Here is a 19898-nt window from a genome sequence, read left to right on the forward strand (position 1 = left end):
GCCAGAGTACTGGAGTGGGAACCCTTTCCCTTCTCCAGGGGATCTTCCCAACCCAGGGATCGAACCCAGGTCTCCTGCATTGCAGGCAGATTCTTTACCAGCTGAGCCACAGGGCAAGCCCAAGGTTTTCACTGAATACCCATCGGCTTCTTTACCTTCTACCTTCAGCGGTGATAGGGGAGCCTGTCTCTTCATTCCCTAACCGTGAGCTGTGGTTCCACTCACCTGATTTTCCTATGTCTTAAATATTTCCGCAAATCCATGTATGATCTAAGGAGTGAGATAGTTTGTCCTCTAAAGACACCAAACTCTGTTCAAACGCTGAGATGAGTAAATGAAGGCTTCACCTCTTGCTGTGTCCTTTGCACGAATGTTATACATGAAATGAGAAGCAGTTATTACCCTTAGCTTCCTTGTTACTTGTCCCCATTATTAAAATCTGATATAAAGTTCACGCCACCAAAGAACATAGATGTTTTAGCGTCAAAGAACTTAGAACATTTTCACTGAGGTTAACATTTTTAATACATTCAGTTTCACAATAGGTTAACTTATTAGAATTATTAGAATAAGTTATTAGAATTATAATTTTGACTTTGTAGAACTTGGGGGTGGGAGGTTATGGAGAACTGACTTTTCAAAGAGTGAACATAATTTTGTGACTAAGTACACATTTCACAGGGAATTTTGACTGCTTTTTGAATATCTGTCTTGACTGTTCAACAGTGATCTCCCTGGGGGCGGGTACCTGGCTTAGCAAGGTGTTAACCACATTGCAGGTACGCAGTGCTTCTCGAAGGAAAACGATGTTATTTCCAGGGCAGATTGTTCATCTCTGCTAGTTTCCTAAAGAATTTGCCTTCTGTCCAGAGAACTGCTGCTTTGTAAATTACACTACGGGAATTCTGTTCCCTTAGGCTCTGGTTCTATCACAATGTGAAAGGTGATTATTTCAGAATCCTGACATCCTTGACCCCGCTAAAGTGTAGGATATGCAAGCCTAAAAGATTCTCAAAGTGATTTTCTGAGAGAATATCCTACAGGTAAAGTAGGCCAAATCCATCTGGTGTTTTTTAAAAAATATTCCAGGTCACCCACTGTCCTCTCGTGAGCCATGAACTAGTTCCACCCACCTGTGCAATCCGTCACTGCACTGTGCCCCTGCCCTGGCCCTGACTCAGGATATGCCTGCAAGTCACAGAGCCAGACCGCACTGCTTACTGAGCCTCCAGCCACCAGCAGTCTGCGATGGGTGATGCTCCCTCACCTGTGTCGGGGACACTGCAGCAGCCGAGCAGAGCATCGGCTGATGGGGGTTCCAGAACTCGCCAAAATATGACATTTCTATTTCGACTGAACTAACCACCGTCTTTTAAACAAAAATATATTTAACCTTCTTAGCATGAGGCTATGGAGCTATAATTTCCATCTTTCCTTGATCTTCTTCCTTCCTCGTCTTTTCCCTGCCAAAAGTCCACCTTGGAAACTCAAAACTGAATGTCAGCCTCTCTACCCAGCACTGAGTTTAAGTTAGATCAGAGGCGGAGGGTCCAGAAGTCCAGGTCACACACCCCTAAGTCTCTCCTTCCCTTCTAACACCTGGGCTTGGAAAAACCATTTCTGGATCCCTCCTTGTATGCAAGTCTCCATTCACAGGGTGGAAGCAGAATGAGTGGTCCCTCCTGTGGGGAATGAGGTCACAGGTAGCAAAGTGCTTTGAGCAACTCGAAGGCGAGGCGTGTAACACAAGCCTTTATTACTTAAGAGAGTGAGGCCAGGTCAGAAGGTCGACAGGCTCACAATCATGGCCCTGCTTTAAACACGATGCAGACCGCCGAGCTTTCTTCTTCACCTTCCCCACCCTCACGGGAAGCGTCCTTTGTCAAGGGTGCATCAGTTATGAAGAACATAGTGTCGTGAGATGTGAAAACTGTCCCTGAGTGACGGTCAGACAGGGCCACACTTTTACCTGCTGACGACTCAGCCATGCCGGCCAGTCACTGCTCTGAGAGAAGCCGTTCAACAGGAGACCTAGCCACCAAACGAGGACACAGACTTCAGAATAGAATTCCATCTCTCGGCGCAGACTCCATGGGCTTTCTCTGCTCCTGCTTCCGCTGGTATCTGGCCTTCTGGTAGAAGATGATGATGACCGCAGTGACCACATTTAGGAGGATGACCAGCAGGGTGAGCCAGAACGAGTATCCGTAAGTGTGGGACGTCCCTTGTTGAGTGGCAGCAGGATAGAGCGGGTACAGCCTCTGGGCCAGCTCTTCTGAGAGACGATTGGACTGTGTGTTCCCCACAAAGAGCACCATGGTTATGAATGTGAAGGATGCTGAAGGGAAGAAAGAGTTTGTAAATAACATGGTGGTATATTTCAATGAATATTTTTATTTTTAAGATTTTTTTTTTATTGGAGGGTAGTTGCTTTACAATGTTGCGTTAGTTTCTGCTATACAATGAAGTGAGTAGGCCCCACGCGTACATATGTCCCCTCCCTCTTGGACCTCCTGCCCCCCTACCCCAACTCCACCCTCTAGGTCAGCACAGGGCCTTGAGCCGACTTCCTGTGCTATAGAGCAGGCTCCCCCCAAGCTGTCTGTTTTGCACACGGTGGTGTGTGTGTGTCCGTCCTAGTCTCCCCATTCCTCCCACCCTCCCTTCCCCCGCTGCGTCCCCAAGTCTGCTGCCTATGTCTGCATCTCTATTTCTGCCTTGGAACTACTTTCATCTGTTTTCCTGGATTCCACATATAGGCGTTAATGTACACTTTTAAGGTCACTGTTTTTCCCTTTATCAAACATGCGCACTGTGGGCTTTCACTGAACATCTACACTGGGATTTACTCTCTTCTCCGCATTAGGGAGAAGGTAAAAGAAACAAAAGATGCACGCTAGACTCTAGACCCTAAAAGCTAACGATAACACAGGGCAGCTGTGACCAGGAGCACACATTCAGCTCAAGTCCTTTCAGAACGAGTTGAACCCTGCCCACTTCCCAGAGGGATGAACTGAGCCTGCACGCTGCGTGAGCAACGGGACAAGTGATCGATCACGGGGGTCGACGGGACAACTGTCTATAGAGGACCAGTGTGGTGGGGAGGCTGAGGCAAGACGAGAAAAACAGCCAGCCCAAACATCTATCCATTGTGATGCACGGTGAGCATCCTGGTCTGGGAGACATAAGTCCAGCTGATGGGGAGGGGTCTGGAGGGTCCTGAGCACAAGATACAGAGGCCGAGCCCACCTGGGAAGCTCTGGGGACCCACCAGCCTGGCAACTGGGGTCTCATTCAACCCATAACAGGGGGCAGTGTTTAACCAGGAAGGCTCTCTTTAGTAAGTGAGTGAAAGTCATTCAGTTGTGTCCGACTCTTTACGACCCCGTGGACTATACAGTCAGTGGAATTCTCCAGGCCAGAATCCTGGAGTGGGCAGCCTTTCCCTTTTCCAGAGGATCTTCCCAACCCAGGGATCGAACCCAGGTCTCCCACATTGCAGGTGGATTCTTTACCAGCCAGGCCACGAGGGAAGTCCAAGAATACTGGAGTGGGTAGCCTATCCCTTCTCCAGCAGATCTTCCCAACCCAGGAATCGAACAGGGGTCTCCCATACTGCAGGCGGATTCTTTACCAACTGAGCTATGAGGGAATCCCTCTTTAGTAAACTCATCCTTTTTTATTCACAATGTCCTGCACTAGAGAACCTTCCTCAGTCTTGGCTTTGGAAAGCCCCCTTGGCTTCAACTGTGGTTCTGGAGTCAGAGAGAGCAGGGTCAAGGCCTCCAGCCGCAGGTCTTGGGAGATGCGCTCAGCTGCTCTGAACCTCGATCTTCATCTTCCAAAGGTGGGGAGCTACAAACCCTGAGGAGCTTCGAGGCTGCGTGGGGCTATGGGGGGTGCCGGGGAAGGAGTTTCCTTTCGCGGTCAGGAGAATATCCTAAAATCAACCGTGTATTCTGCGAATACACTGGAAATCACTGAATGGCACCCTTAAATGGGTAACTGTACGGTATGGGAGTCACATCTCAATAGATTGTTCAAACAGGCAGAGGAAGGAGGGTCAGAAGGCAGCTGTGCTGGATTCGTGATGAGCCGTCCAGTGGAGTCAGGCTGACCGTGCTGGGCGGCCATCCAGGAGTCCCCAGGACGGAGGTCCAGACCGACACACACTGTCTGACTCTTCCTCTGCTGACGTTCACCCAAAACTAGGAGGACATTCGGCACCCAACGTGCCCTGCCCATAACCCACACCCAGGACCAGCCCTCCAGAGGCCCTAATTAGAGGGCTTCTGGGTGAGGCGTTTTCATTCCCCTTGAGGACAGTCTTTCATCTTCAACCTAATGCATTTATTTCTTAATAATAACAGGAGTGGGGGTGCACGAAGCCCCTCCCCTCTGCACCGCGTGTCTCACACCCTGTAATTATCCCTCATTCTGCTCTTGGGAAGTTTCTTCTAAAAGCTTTAGTCAGAAAGGAGCAAAACCCAGAAATGGGCTACACACTCTTCTCTGAAGTGGATGCTCACGACTTTGACTTAAACCATGAGGGCACCCGCCAATGGACATGGATGCTGAGCTGACCCCCCGGCGGAAGGGGACACCGCTCACTGCCTGCTTCTGTGGTTCCTGGGACAGAAGGTTTATGGGACCTGGAGGGAGCCCCATGGCAGACGGAGGATCCCCCAAGGGCTCAGGGCGCTGGCCTTCCACCCCCCTGGCCTGTCCCCGTGGGCGTGGGACCTGCCGATTACAGATAATGATCCCTTATTAGGGCAGTCACCTTGAAAGTGAAAGTGAAGTCACTCAGTTGTGTCCGACTCTTTGCAACCTCATGGACTGTAGCCTACCAGGCTCCTCTGCCCATGGAATTTTCCAGGCAAGAGTACTGGAGTGGGTTGCCAATTCCTTCTCCAGGGGATCTTCCCAACCCAGGAATCGAACACAGGTCTCCCGCGTTGCAGGCAGACGTACCATCTGAACCACCAGGGAAGCCCTTAAAATTCCTGGCTCTGACACTGAAGCGTTAGGTGGTTTTCCAATAGAGCTCCTCATTCAAGTGAAATCATATTCCATGCCCATTGGCATTGAATTTCAATGGAGATATGCAACGATTTTAGAGCTTGAACAACTGAACAAGGACCTAAACAAAGTTTTGCATAAAGTTCAACAGTACTTCTACGAACTTCCTCCAGACCAAGGGCTCCAGCCTGCAGAGCAGCTGACAGACATGAGATGAAGGTGTGAGGAAGAAGCGCAGGAAACAGTTTGGCACGCAAATTCCTCCCTGCTCTCGGTTCCCGGGCTGAGGACCGAGTGTGTCAGGGCAGACCATCTGCAGTGCTCTCCCTGGCTCCGCTGTCATCTCCAGCTCCTCTCAGACGACAGTTCTGTCCCCTGTGGCCAGGGTCACCATGCCAGGCTGGGCTCAGAGGGCACAGGGGCCCGGGAGGGAGGCTGCAAGTCATGCTTTTGTCCTCAAAGCAGCATCTCCTCCTGTTGCTTCAGAGACAAGCCAGCAAACTGCTCCCCTTCTTCCTGTAGCCAAGGAGCCTGTGTCCAAGCCCAGCCTGGAGAGGCATGTGCGGCCCTTCCTTTGGCCACAGGGCACCTCAGGGCAGCCTGACCCCGCCCCCGGTGCCAGAATGACCCAAGGCAGGGACCTGGAGATGGTGTATTTGTGCACAAAGCCCGCTGCAGGCTGAGCCTCGGGGGGCCCTGAGTTTTCAGCAATTCTTCAACCAAATGGGGCCCAAGTCTGCCCTTTGAGAGTTGGAGGCTGCTCACCTCCGCCTCACATATCAAAGTCTCCGATTGTGCTTCTGCCCACCTCACAGCCGCTCTATGTGTCAGAACTTGCCCTGAGCCTGGGGAGGAATGCGGCGGGAGCCTGCTGCCCATCAAACAATTCTTTGTTGTTAGAACCAGGTGTGGACTGGGGGTGGGGAGGCTGCTGGCCTTGCTTCCCATGTCTTCCTCCACAAACATGCATCAGGCCTCTGCCCTGAGCAAAGCCAGCTCATACTCAACAGTGGAGGAAGACACTGAAGCCAGGGGCTTTGTCCTGCAGAGACGAGGGGATGGGTTCTGGACCCTGCGGGTGTAGACAGAGCAACGAGGGTGGATTTTGTCCGGCTGGCCCCACCCAGCCCATCCCTCTGGTCCTAGTGATCGACATTGCTCTCGGATCCCTCCCCCTCAGCCCCAGCTCCAGGTGGTCAGTGTCCTCAGCCAAAGTGGGTCAGTCAGTGAATTCAACCCTGCCAGCTATGGAGACGGCTCCAGAAATGGAGGAGGCCAACTCTAGCAAGAGTCAGGTTTTGGGGGAAAAAAAATCATCTTCTCTCCTGCAGTTGCTGCATCTGTGATGGGCCAGAAAGAACTGGCAGATGTCTTGCCTTTAGGAGGACCAGCCTAGCTACTTACTGACGGAGGGCACACAGGAGGGAGAAGAGGTCTGAAGGCTCAGGCTGAGATCCTGGATCCAGCTGTACCTGAAGCCACTGCTTCCCTTAGCTTCTTCATCGCATGAGCAAAAATTAAAAGAATCTATTTTTTTCACCCTGGCAATGAGTGCCAATGAGTGTTGCCTTTGGTTTGGTTGACAGACGTGAACTACAGTCATAGGAGCAGCTTGGGGCACAGAACCCTGGTGTCTGGATGAGGGCCTCTGAGTTTTGAACCAACCCCTCCAGATCCACCGTGAGATGGGAAGCCCAAACGCTCATTCCTGGCCGGCAGCTGATGCCCTTTAAGTTTGGGCATCTGCTTGTTTTGATCACAAATGCACAGAAAGAAAGGAAAGGGCTGGTCATGTGCGGATGTGGCTACACCAGCCTGATCCCAGATGCTCAGAGCTGAGACGTGGGTGTGCAGGCTTGCCCGGGGCAGACCGGATTTCCACCTGTTGTCCTGCATGATGTTTAGGAATCCCAGCTTGTTTGGTCAGAGTGTTGAGAGGCTCTCCCTTGTATCCATGCCAGAATGGGGCTGGCTTCTTAAATATGAGCTTGAAAGAGGCCACAGCGGAAGCGTGTGTGCACTCATACCACACAGGGCTGTGCTCAGGGCTTCCCTCCCCAGAAAGCCAGGTGTCCGTGGTCTCAGCACAGCCCTGCTGGGATCCACAGCACAGCGGCGCCTCCAGCCACCTGCACTGGCCAGTGTGACGACGGCCTCACAGAAGGGCAGGAAGCTGCCCAGAGCCCGCCATCCGAGACTTCTTGATGCCCCTAGATCCACAGCAGCTATCTTCTCCCTGAAAGTTCCTGGTCTGTGTTTAAATATACCACGTGCAACACACACACGACCACTGCCAGGACCAGCCCATTAGTTCAGTTCAGTTCAGTCACTCAGGCGTGTCCAGCTCTTTTCGACCCCATGGACTGCTGCACGCCAGGCCTCCCTGTCCATCACCAACTCCTGGAGCTTAATTAAGCTCATGTCCATTGAGTCAGTGATGCCATGCAACCATCTCATCCTCTGTCATCCCCTTCTCTTCCTGCCCTCAATCTTTCCCAGCATCAGGGTCTTTTCCAATGAGTCAGTTCTTCACATCAGGTGGCCAAAGTATTGGAGTTTCAGCTTCAGCATCAGTCCTTCCAATGAATACTCAGGACTGATTTCCTTTAGGATAAACTGGTTGGATCTCCTTGCAGTCCAAGGGACTCTCAAGAGTCTTCTCCAGCACCACAGTTTAAAAGTATCAATTCTTCGGCACTCAGCTTTCTTTATGGTCCAAATCTCACATCCGTACATGACTACTGGAAAAACCATAGCTTTGACTAGACAGACCTTTGTTGGCAAAGTAATGTCTCTGCTTTTTAATATGCTGTCTAGGTTGGACATAACTTTTCTTCCAAAGAACAAGCATCTTTTAATTTCATGGCTGCAGTCACCATCTGCAGTGATTTTGGAGCCTCAGAAAATGAAGTCTCTCACTGTTTCCACTGTTTCCCCATCTATTTGCCATGAAGTGATGGGACCGTATGCCGTGATCTTAGTTTTCTGAATGTTGAGCTTTAAGCCAACTTTTTCACTCTCCTCTTTCACTTTCATCAAGAGGCTCTCTAGTTCCTCTTCGCTTTCTGCCATAAGGGTGCTGTCATCTGCATATCTGAGGTTATTGACATTTTTCTTGGCAATCTTGATTCCAGCTTGTGTCTCATCCAGGCTGGCATCCCATTAGTAGGATGGGCCATTTTTGATCCACTCTCAAGGTCAGGTTCTTGTGGTGGAGAGAGGGACAGAGCAGGAGAAACCCCACTGCTGGGCAGGGGCAACAAGGCTCCCACTGGACCAAGCCCCTGGGCAAGCACAGTGGCCCCAGAACCCGTGAGACCCTCAGAGAGTTCAAAACACTGTGATCCCAACTGAAACCCACTTCCCATTCCCCACCCCAACAGCTTTCCCCCCACACAGACAACACAACCTCGCAGCACCACCCAGCTGACACCCGGGATTCACAGGCCGCCCACAAGGAGGGCGTCGGCCCAGATGCCCACAAGGGCGTTCTCGGTGGCTCTGGGCCGCCTTCGTGTTTACATGTTAGGCCAAGTCGGCTGCTGTTCTGTGGGGGCAAGAAGGGGACTAAGTAAATGTGCACGTGTGTGTGCGCACATGTGTGCGCACGCGTGTGCCTCTCCACCTCACGTGGAGCCTACTTTGCAGTCAAGCACCCAGCAGGAGCCCAGGGAATGCTTTGCTGACATGCGTGTCCCTGTTTAACGCCTTACCCTGGATACTCGAAGGCAAAGACTGGGTATATCATACATTTTTAACACCTAACACGCCCTCCTTACCCACAGTCCGCCCCTCCCCAGGGCACCTGAAGCACATCTGAAGATGCTGAATAAAAGCTGAAGGCTTAAAAAAAATAAATTAATAAAAATTAAAAAAAAATAAACAAGAAAAAAATTTTTTTAAAAAGCTGAAGTCTTGCGAAAATAAGCCTCAGCCCCCCACACTCGACTCAGCACATTCTGAATGCCCAGGGTCCTTCAGTGAGCGTGTGTGTCCTCTTGTGAGAGGGAACCAGGGGGACAGAGGCCGGGGCTGGCTGATACTGACCGCTGAGCCCGCTCCAAGTGTACACGCCCGTTGGCCCCAGGAACGTCTGGTAGGGGTTGCTGACGCTGTTGTAGAAGGTGAACCCGGCGCTCAGCAGCGAACTGAACAAACCAAGGGCCAGGAACACGATGACCACCGAGTGCAGAGTCTTCGGGGAAGAATTGGTCAATGTCCCTAAAACTGAAACAAGGTCTGGTAAGTAAGTGGTGCCCCCGACGCAAAGACCAGCTTTGGGCCCAAGGACTGGTCCACCCTCTCGGGGCCCCTTCCCATTCCACCGGCTTAGGCACTGGGGCTAGACATCCTCAGCCTTTCCATAACAGTTCCATATTTCTGGAGTGCAGGGGAGCACCAGACATGGATCTCCACACGTGTGAAATGAAACACGGACGCCCTGCGCCCTCTGCCATCAGTCCCTGCTTTTGTCACCCTCCTCTCTCTGACCGCCAGCCAGCCTCCCCTGGCGTCTGCTTTCCCCACTCCCTCAGCTGTTTACAATACAAGATGGTCAGACACCAGAGGTGCATTGGCCCCACTCATCTGGGAGCCCAGCCACGTGTTTATAGAACATCTCCAAGAGCTGTCTGTACATTGAGCCCCTTAGGAGACTGCCGCTACATTCAGTAAAGTGTTTACCAGGACGTGCAGTGAAAGAAGGCAAAACTAACCCGGGAGTAAGATTTCAGAGCCCTCAGGAATACACTAACAACATCACTGGAATGGCAAGGTGTGGGAACCGTGGTAGGAGAGACAAGAAAGCCTTCCTCAGTGATCAACCAGCCCCAAGAAAAAGAAATGGAAAAGGCAAAACGGTTGTCTGTGAGGCCTTACAAATAGCTGAGAAAAAAAGAGAAGCAAAAGGCAAAGGAGAAAAGGAAAGATATATCCATCTGAATGCAGAGTTCAGATGGAAAGCCTTTCTCAGAGATCAATGCAAAGAAATAGAGGAAAACACTAGAATGGGAAAGAATAGAGATCTCTTCAAGAAAATTAGAGATACCAAGGGAACATTTCTTGCAAAGATGGGCTCAATAAAGGACAGAAATGGTAGGGATCTAACAGAAGCAGAAGATATTAAGAAGAGGTGGCAAGAATACAGAAGAACTATCGTCATCTCACAGGCCAGCACAGTAATGCTCAGAACCCTTCAATAGTAAGTGAACCGAGAACTTCCAGATGTTCATGCTGGATTTAGAAAAGGCAGAGGAACTGGAAATCAATTGCCAACATCCGTTGGATCATCAAAAAAACAAGAGAGTTCCAGACAAACATCTACTTCTGCATCATTGACTATGCTAAAGCCTTTGACGGTGTGGATCACAACAAACTATGGAAAATTCTGAAAGAAAAGGGAATACCAGATCACCTGACCTGTCTCCTGAGAAATCTGAATGCAGGTAAGAAACAACAGTTAGAACCAGACATGGAACAACAGACTGGTTCCAAATTGGGAAAGGAGTACGTCAAGGCTGTATACTGTCACCCTGCTTATTTAACTTACATGCTGAGTATATCATGAGAAATGTCAAGCAAGATGAAGCATAAGCTGGAGTCAGGGTTCCCAGAAGAAGTATCAATAACCTCAGATATGCAGATGACACCATCCTTATGGCAGAAAGTGAAGAGGAACTAAAGAGCCTCTTGATGAAAGTGAAAGAGGACAGTGAAAAAGCTGGCTTAAAACTCAATGTTCAAAAAACTAAGATCATGGCATCCGGTCCCATCACTTCATGACAAATAGGGGAACAATGGAAACAGTGAGAGACTTTATTTTCTGGGGCTCCAAAATCACTGCAGATGGTGACTGCAGCCATGAAATTAAAAGACGCTTGCTCCTTGGAAGAAAAGCTATGACAACTTAGACAGCATATTAAAAAGCAGAGACATTACTTTGTCAACAAAGATCTGTCTAGTCAAAGCTATGGTTTTTCCAGTGGTCATGTATGGATGTGAGACTTGAACTATAAAGAAAGCTGAGAGCTGAAGAATTGATGCTTTTGAACTGTGGTGTTGGAGAAGACTCTTGAGAGTCCCTTGGACCGCAAGGAGATCCAACCAGTCCATCCTAAAGGAGATCAGTCCTGGGTGTTCATTGGAAGGACTGATGCTGAGGCTGAAACTCCAATACTTTGGCCACCTGATGTGAAGGACTGACTCATTGGAAAAGACCCTGATGCTGGGAAAGATTGAAGGCGGGAGGAAAAGGGGACGACAGAGGATGAGATGGTTGGATGGCATCACCGACTCAACGGACATGAGTTTGAGCAAACTCTGGGAGTTGGTGATGGACAGGGAGGCCTGCAGCCCACGGGGTCCCAAAGAGTCAGACACAATTGAGTAACTGAACTGAACTGAGGAACCAGGGTGGGGGTGGGAGAGAAAGAGTCAGAGCTTCCTTCTTTTCATTCCTGTTTCTCAGGGCCCCTAGGAGACAGCTGGAGTTTCTCACATCTTCACCCAGAGCAGCTTAAAAGAACAGAAACCTAAATAGCCACAGAAGCTTTCTTGTTCTGCTGTGGGTGGTGAGTTTTAAGGAACAGGGCCCTGGAAGCCACAGGGGACCCCGGATGTCGTGCAGGCGGGAGCTGCTGAGTGTCATGCCAGACCGCGTCCTGGGAACAAGGAGCCCTCCGTCTTCAAGGTCGCCCTTTCCATCCCTATGGTACCTTAGCCGTTCAAAGGTTCTTCATCCTGCATTTCTATGATATTAACCCTGGGTCCTAATGCTCCTTTGGGACCAATGCAGAATCCACTCCATCCTCTCCTGCCTGGAGCTTCTCCCAACATTTGAAAAGAGGATGTAAACCCAGTGAGTTATTCGTAAGACGTGATTCCACGGCTCCTGGCATCCTGGCCCTGACTGCACACACACTCTAGTCTGACCGTCCTCCCCATTCGTGGTGGCCAGATGGGCTCAGCACTCCTGTTAAGATGCGGCACTCCCTGTGCCATCTCTGTCTATCTCTAACACCTACGTGTTAGTCGCTCAGACATTTTTATTTTAAACCAGCAGTATTCTGTGAAGGAGCTAAATTTGTCATCAATGGACAGAGGGTAGACATGAGAGATTTGAGCCAGCAAGTCAGCCTTCGGACATCCCGGCAGTGGGGATACAGTCGTAAAGACCCTCGTGTGTGACAGAGTTCATCCTGAAGGCCAGGTCACATGGCCCGGCCTGGGCTGGAACCATCCCCGGCTGGACGGAGCAGGGACGCAATGCCAGGCATGCAGGGCTGAGCAGAAGGCAGGCAAGCGTGGCAGCCAAAGCCTGCAGAAGAGGACAAGGCAGGAGAGGAAACAGCCAGAAGGGAGATCCAGGTGTGGTCTCCGGTGAGCAGCCACAGCCCTGCCAACTCCACAGGGGACCAGGGAGGACAGGAGAGGGAAATACCAGCTCAGCAACATGCAGGCCATGAGCTCACTGCCCAGGGAGCCGGGCCCCAGGGGCAGAGTCCAGCACACACACGGCCGGTCCGCTCCTCCCTGGTACTGTCTGGCCCTGTCGCCATTTCTGTTGGTGACCCATGGGCGGGGATTTCTGTTGGTGACCCATGGGAGGGGCTAAGTGCTCTGCTGGTTTACGCACTCTGGATATGTCCTCTTGGTGATGCACTCGGTGAGAAGTCTGACAGGCCTTGGCTTAGCTGAGGACATGGTCCTCTCAGTCACCTGCTGTTGCCCAGGTGAGGAGCCCTGCCCTCCTCGGGGGAGGGACCATCTGCACTGAGACTGTTCCAAGGTCCGACCCTTAACCCGAGGCTCTGGCTTCTTGGTCTCTCTCACCCCGGAGACGAGTGAGGAGCTTTGCCAGGCTGTGAGGCAGCACACTACTATTTAGTGACTTGTGGAAGATGACGTCAGAGTAAAAAACAAGAAGCAGGACACACCTGTCTCAAGGCACAAGGTCAAATGCTGTGGATCCTTCCAAACTTAGTCACCCCAGGGAAGAACCGCTTCTCCTACGTTCCACGACCCCCTGGCTCTGCCTGAGCACCAAGGAGGAAGCTCCTGCTCCAGATCAGAAGTTTCCTGGGGACTAAGGGAACTCTGTCCTTAGCCAATGAGACATAATTTGGATGCTTAACTAGAAAATAGGGCTCCCCAGATGGCACTGGTGGTAAAGAACCCGTCTGTCAACGCAGGAGACACAAAAGACGCAGATCCAATCCCTAGGTCCCCTGGAGGAGGAACTGGCAACCCACTCCAGGATCCTTGCCTGGAAGATTCCATGGACAGAGCCACCTGGCGGGCAATAGTCCAAGGGGTTGCAATGAGTCGGATACCACTGAGCAACCTAGCACACTAGAAAATAAAAATTTCAGCATGGGTCAAATGTCACGTGTCCAAGTGCCTGAAGTCCCCTAGGGAAACCTTATCAAATCTTAAATGGAGGGTCATTTGCGAATGGTTAATATTCCACATTTTAGAGTAAATTAGAAAGGAGCGACCTGGTGAAGCTCAGTGGTAAAGAACCCACTTGCCGATGCAGGAGACGCAGGAGTCCTGGGTTCAATCCCTGGGTTGGGAGGATCCCCTGGAGTAGGGATCCCACTCCACTATTCTTGCCTGGAGAATCCCACGGACAGAGAAGCCTGGTGGGCTACAGTCCATGGGGGCACAAGGAGTCAGACATGGCCGAGCGACTGAGCAGACACCCAGACATCAGTTCTCAAAGCGGAGTCAATTTGACTGATGCTTTTCTATGAATTCATGTGACAATTTAGGTTAAGTTTAACTGCCACATTTCAGAATTGTATTTCAGCCTCTGAGTTGCCCCACAGGTATGACAGCTGTATCTCCTGTACCTTCCAGCCACCCAACCTTCCCCCCAACCCCGCTTAGAACTCAGACAGTGAAAGCTATAAATTCAGTGAAAGCTGAGCAAGAATGAAATCACAATCAACCTCCACAGCATCTGACAGCTGCTCTCTGCCTACAAAATTAGCAAATACATTCAGTTCTTTTTTTCTTGTTTTGAACGGTCCGAGCGTCAGAATTGAGAAAGCCATCCTACAGTTGGAACCAATTGTCAATTCTGGCAGCTCCGGCAAAGAGGCCCGAATGCACTGGGAGGTGGGCAGTGCGGAAATGAGGGGTCATCTGAACATCCGGGCTTCCTGGGCCCAAAGATTTATATTCAAGCCTCACTGGCCACCTGGCCCTTCTAGTCTGCTTTTCAGGAAGTCCCGGGAAATTGAGGCAGAGCCGCTGGCTTTTATGTGGGGAGGAGCAGCCTCCATGCCCCACTCAACCATCTGGGCACCAGGGGGCCTGACCCAAGGGAACTCCTGAATCTCTGGGCCCCAGTGTACCCCTTGAAGGACTCCACACACACCGGAGTGTGGCCTGGGAGCTCTCCCAGCACGTCCCAGCTGCTGGCCTGGGAAACTGACCAGGGTTATCTCAGTCGGGGGAGAGGCAGCAGGTGGCTTCCAAGGTGGCTCGACACAATGGTTTAGAATCCACCTGCCAAGGCAAGAGACGAAGGTTTGATCCCTGGGTTGGGAAGATCCCTTGGAGGAGGAAATGGCAACCCAGTCCAGTGGGCTGAAGTGGAGTTATCTTGCCTGGGAAAGTCCATGGACAGAGGAGCCTGGTGGGCTACAGTCCATGGGGTCACAAAGAGTCACACAGAACTGAGCGACGGAGCAGGCATGCACACACATCTCTGTGGGAAGAGTAGGGGAAAGCCTCTTCTGCCCCTTTATGCTCCACCGCCCTGCGGGGCCGCGTCTCTAGTGGCAAATAAGAAGTCACTTCTACCCGAGGGCAAGCGTGGGATGTATGTGGGGTAGGACTGGGCGGGTAGGAATGGTAAGAAGGGGCTTCCTGTACATTCTGGAGATATAAACCTCCTTTCTTTGTTCTTGCAGTTACTTGATTTTTTTGCACCAGATTCACTTCCTCCATCATTTTAAATGTGAGCAAATAGTTCAGCTCTAACTTCCCTGAGAACAGAAAGGGATGGGAAAGAGACTTGGAGGAGGAGAGGCACATTTGGGGTGAAACTCCCCTGTGTTCTCATAGTGACCTGCACACACCTTTAACCTACAAGTAGGGCAGGCTCCTGGATTTAACCGATAAGGGTGTCTTTCTCTAGAAAGACTGAGCGGTGAATCCTCCCAGGCAGGGGCTCTGTGCAGTTCCACTCAGGATCCAAGCCCCTCACTTATGTAACAGCTGCCCAGGGAGGATTTTTTTAAACTGAAATTAAATAACTAGAACTTTTGGAGTAGCCGGGCAACGTGCTCACTCGTGGACACATGGCCCTTTTCATCTGGGTGCTGGACAAGCTGGGATCCTCGGGACGAGGCTGGTGGAGCTCCCGGTGAACCTGAGCTGCCCAGTCTAGTTATGCAATGGAGAGGTTCCTCCCCAGGTTGGACTGATTATTTTCCCCGGGTGACACACGGTTGGCTGAATTATTTTTGCACGTTGAGCTCAGCCACCGTGGCTTCACGCTGCTCTTTCATTTCAGAAATCGACAGCCCCAGATTGGCACCATATGATAAATCCTAGGCTGGAACAGAACAGGGTTTTAGCAATATTTATCACGCTTTGGAGGTTTCAGTCAGACCTCTTCCTGGCTAAGAAACTGACCTGGTTAACTTCTTATTTGAAAAGGCAATCCGTCACTGCAGGGCAGAAAAGTGGCATTCATATCAATGATTTTACTGGGCTGCCAATGGCCAGTTTCTGATTGGAAATGAGCCTGTGTGGTCCTGAGGAAACCATCTCGCTGCAAGCTTGTAATCCTGCTCCCTGGGGACCGCGTCCACATACCTACACCTGCCAAGGCACCATCTACCTTGTGGCTACATGGCTTTTCCCCTCTGTGCAAGGACAGTTGGCAAGTGTTCCCACATCAACGACTGCTAAAGATGCCAGCACTGAAGGCCCCCTGGGTTCTGAGTGGTCCCTAGCAGATTGTTAGCCCCTGAAATTGAGAAGCACCTCAGTGTCTGGGAAGTAGAGTGCCGTCTAAACACCTGTATGGCTGCAGGCAGGGACCTGAAGCTGGAATGTGGGTCTCTGGGGACCAAGAATTAAAAAAGAGAGCCAGGCAAAGCAAATGCAAATACTCTGCCTCCTTTGCGGGCACACACTGCCCTGCAGTGTCCACCGGGCCCTGCCGCCTTCAGGGTTATCCTTGCCCACGGCTGTCACCACCCTCCGACAGTCACCGTGCTCACGTCACCCCCTCAGGGCTCTAGAGACAGACTGGCCCACCCAGATCTCTCCTGAGCTCCCCAGGAGGCAGGGAGTCAGGGAGCTCACTGAAGCCCTTTACCTCAAATGGAAACCAATTGATTGTAAACAGACACTGTATGAAAATGTAAAAATTCCCAGACTGTTAACTCGTATTTTAAAAATTGAACATGTATCTGGAAATTCAGGAGCCGGAGGGAGTTTTGGTTTCGCAAATTGTATTCACAGAACTGCAAGTGGGACTGAATCTCTGAAAGCCTTCGTCTCTGGTTCCCACGGAGTGAATTCTCCTCCTTTTCCCCAGGAGCTGAGGTCGGTACCAGAAAAGATGCGCAATGCTGCTAAAATACTGGCAGAGACTTTGCTTTGGCTAAGGCCTAAAAGGCAGATTCATAATTTGGAAATATAATTATGCTGCTCTGGAATTCAGGAAGTCATTTCATTAATAAAGTCACAAATTAGAGCTAGAACTTGGAGTTACGGTCAAAGGCTCAAACTCCCAGCATTGTGCATGGCATGAGGACTAAATATTGCATTTGTGTAAGATAGAAAATGATGTAAGTTCAGGGCTTCCCTGGTGGTCTAGGGGCTAAGACTCCAAGCTCCCAATGCAGGGGGCCCAAGTTCCGTCCCTGGTCAGGAAACTGGATCCCACATGCAGCAACTAAAGAGCCGCATGCTGTAAATAAAAGGTCCCACAACCAAGTGGGAGTCCCACAACTTTAGTCCCACAGCTAAGATCTGGTGCTGAAAATAAACAAAGGAATAAAAATAAACACGAAAAAAAGGCAAGTCAGCACTTGAACAGAATTAGACTTCTGTAAGATAGCGGAGAGCTTTTTCTGTGTTATAAACCTACCATGCTATGGCCTCAGGAAACACTAGTTTTTTAAAAAAATGATGTATGTTTACAAAGAAAAAGGTGATGACTGCATAATACCTGATAAAGCCTGTATAGTAAGCTGCATGAAGCACCATTCAGAACAAATCTATTTAAGATGCTAAATAGTTTATAAATTATGTTCCTAAATTAATAAAGCAGTGGTATGTATTTAAACTTTGAATGCCAAGTAAGTAGCTAAATTGTGCTTATTCTCAATGAATTTTTGTTTTCTGCGCATTGAGAGTAGAGCAGTAGTGCGTACGAAATCAGAAAAAAATAGGAATTTCTGTAAAATATTCAATTAATATAAGTGATAGAAATTTAATATCAATTCCAACAGCAATGAGATTGTTTGGAAGTAAGAATGCAAATTCAAATCAGTGGAAGTACTGAACCTGAGATTCAGGGGTAATAAATTGCCCATATTTTCCGCTTCATTTTTTCTTGTCAATTAACTGGTGCTGTTTAAGGCTTCCCTAGTGTCTCAGATGGTAACAAATCTGCCTGAGATGCAGGAGACTCAGGTTCAATCCTTGGGTCCGGAAGATGCTCCTGGAGAAGGGAACAGCAACCCACTCCAGTATTTTTGTCTGGGAAATCCCAAAGACAGAGGAGCCTGGTGGGCTAAGATCCATGGGGTCACAAAGAGTCGGAGATGACTGAGCCACTAACACACACACGCGCACACACACGCACACACTCACACACACACACACACACACACACACACACACACACACTGTTTAAACGCAACTCTACCAGAAGGATTTCGACTGTTTTGCTAATAGACCCAGCCAGACCTGAGGAAGCTGAAAAAGTTTGGTGAATTTTCAAGATTAAATATATGAGATCGTATCTACAGCCCAATTAAAATTTACCAGGAAATTATTTCTGAAGGGTATCTGACCAGAATACAGGATGACATCAATTTTACCCAGTTAATTCAGCCTCATTGTATACATTCAAATGAGCTATAATTACCTTCAAAATTTTTGTCTGGTTCTGCAAGTCCATGATTCAATTCTTGAATACTCTTCCCACGAAGAAGCCCATAGGTGATGATCACACTACCATTCGAAGAGGAGTCACTGATGGCGATCGTGCTGCGGATCCACTGCTGGGTCGCCAGAACAACACAAAGGACAACGAAAGCCCCCAGGCTGGTGACGAAGCTGAGTAAGAAGGTCAGCGTTTTCTTCGCCGTGGGCATTTTCTCAGGACGATAAGGGTCCTCGGGTAAAAAAGCAGAGATCTTTTAATGCTATTTTTGGGCCTTCTCTTTTGGAGTCCAGTGTTTAGAAATGAAGTCTCACACTGTCTTGTGAAATATAAAACCTCATTCTTCAAGAGGAAGGATTACACTGATGAACATTGGACTGTGACTAGGGTCATAAAGATTTATGGTAGCTGAACTTCGGTCTGGAGTGACAGGTTGCTATGGTTATAGCCAACCGGGAGGAACAAGGGGTAAACACGGTCTTCCTGAGACATCGCCAATCACACAACTAACTTATAACTCTTTTTTTTTTTAAGTGCCTTGAAAACAAAATCAGCCTACCACATCAGGACAGAACTAGAATTCCTAAATAATATGCCCTGTACCCCTCAAATGTTACTGATTCTAGCAGCCAACAACACAGAGTCCCACCAGCCAAGGGTTAACGATGTGACCCTAACAAAGGTTCCAAAGGAAATCCTAAAGAGATGAAGCTCTTGCTACAAGTCCTAGGGACTGGAAAGAGGAAAGCCGACACCTTATTTTCAGACTTTGATAAAGAAGTGCCCCTTTCAAATTTCCTCTTTCAAACTGGATCACACTCATCTGTTATTTAAATTGTGACTTGAGAGGTTTCATCTCTCTCGTTAGTTCTCTGATGGAACTGATTCTGAACAATCCTGCTTTGTCTTTGCAACTCTGTTCTCTCTGTTGGATGATGAATAGTTGGTAAACGATCATTTCTGGCTCTTAGAGGAAGTCCTCCATTTGTCAAGAAGATCATTTCTTGAGTTAATAAATAGATGTTCGCAGCATATTAGATATACTGCTTTTTATTATACTCTATATTGGACTTCCCTGGTAGCTCAGGGACTAAAGAATCTGTCTGCAGTGCAGGAGACCCAGGTTCCATCCCTGGGTCGTACGATCCCCTGGAGAAGGGAATGGCAATCCACTCCAGTATTCTTACCTGGAGAGTCCCCAGGGACAGAAGAGCCTGGCGGGCTGCAGTGCACGAGGTCACAAGGAGTCGGCCACAACTGAGTGACTACCGCTTTCTCTGGCTCTAAAGTTAGAGTCATATTGTACATGTACATTTTCATCCTGCGCTTTTCTTGGATAGCACCTAACTTGTTTGTGGAATGAGCGGATACTCTCTGTTTTTCCCCCTAGAATAACCAGGCCACCACTCATTTAACATGCTCTCTTCTGGCTATTTTGTGTATTCTTAGTTTTTTTGTTCATATAAACTTGCTTGAGAACAGATTAAGAATTGTTGGTTCAAACAGACATTTCAATACCAAAGCCAAATTGGCCTCTCACTGATAAGCCCGCCAGCAATGGAAGAGAGCGCTCTTTCCTACAGGACTAGAAAATGCTGGCTATTAATTGCGTAAATTGGGGCGATTTTTATAGGGACTACTGCATTCTGTTGGAATTCTATGATTTTCTGTCCCTACAGTTTTGCCTTTTCTAGAATTTCATAGAAATGGTTCCTTACAGTATGCAGTCTTCCTTTCC

General features: G+C 49.4%; 1 protein-coding gene across 1 annotated transcript; it reads right to left on the reverse strand.

Annotated features, from left to right (window-relative positions):
- Positions 1 to 1739: 1739 nt before the first annotated feature.
- Positions 1740 to 18527, reverse strand: CLRN3 (clarin 3). The gene is made up of 3 exons (XM_004020266.5): positions 18143 to 18527; positions 9070 to 9249; positions 1740 to 2338 (listed from the first exon to the last, which is right to left on the reverse strand). The coding sequence occupies exons 1-3, from the start codon at positions 18369 to 18371 to the stop codon at positions 2058 to 2060; spliced, it is 690 nt and encodes a 229-aa protein (XP_004020315.3). The 5' UTR covers positions 18372 to 18527; the 3' UTR covers positions 1740 to 2057.
- Positions 18528 to 19898: the final 1371 nt, after the last annotated feature.

This window comes from Ovis aries, chromosome 22 (assembly GCF_016772045.2).
Source record: "Ovis aries strain OAR_USU_Benz2616 breed Rambouillet chromosome 22, ARS-UI_Ramb_v3.0, whole genome shotgun sequence".
Classification (NCBI taxonomy): Eukaryota; Metazoa; Chordata; class Mammalia; order Artiodactyla; family Bovidae; genus Ovis; species Ovis aries.

Bases quoted from the DNA above. Each gene is read 5' to 3' on its own strand.
- CLRN3 (XM_004020266.5), bottom strand. From the start codon at position 18,371: ATGCCCACGGCGAAGAAAACGCTGACCTTCTTACTCAGCTTCGTCACC. The intron at 9,250-18,142 runs GTAATTATAGCT...ACCTTGTTTCAG, and splicing joins ACCAGACAAAAATTTTGAAG to TTTTAGGGACATTGACCAAT. The intron at 2,339-9,069 runs GTCAGTATCAGC...TCTTCCCTTCAG, and splicing joins CACTTGGAGCGGGCTCAGCG to CATCCTTCACATTCATAACC.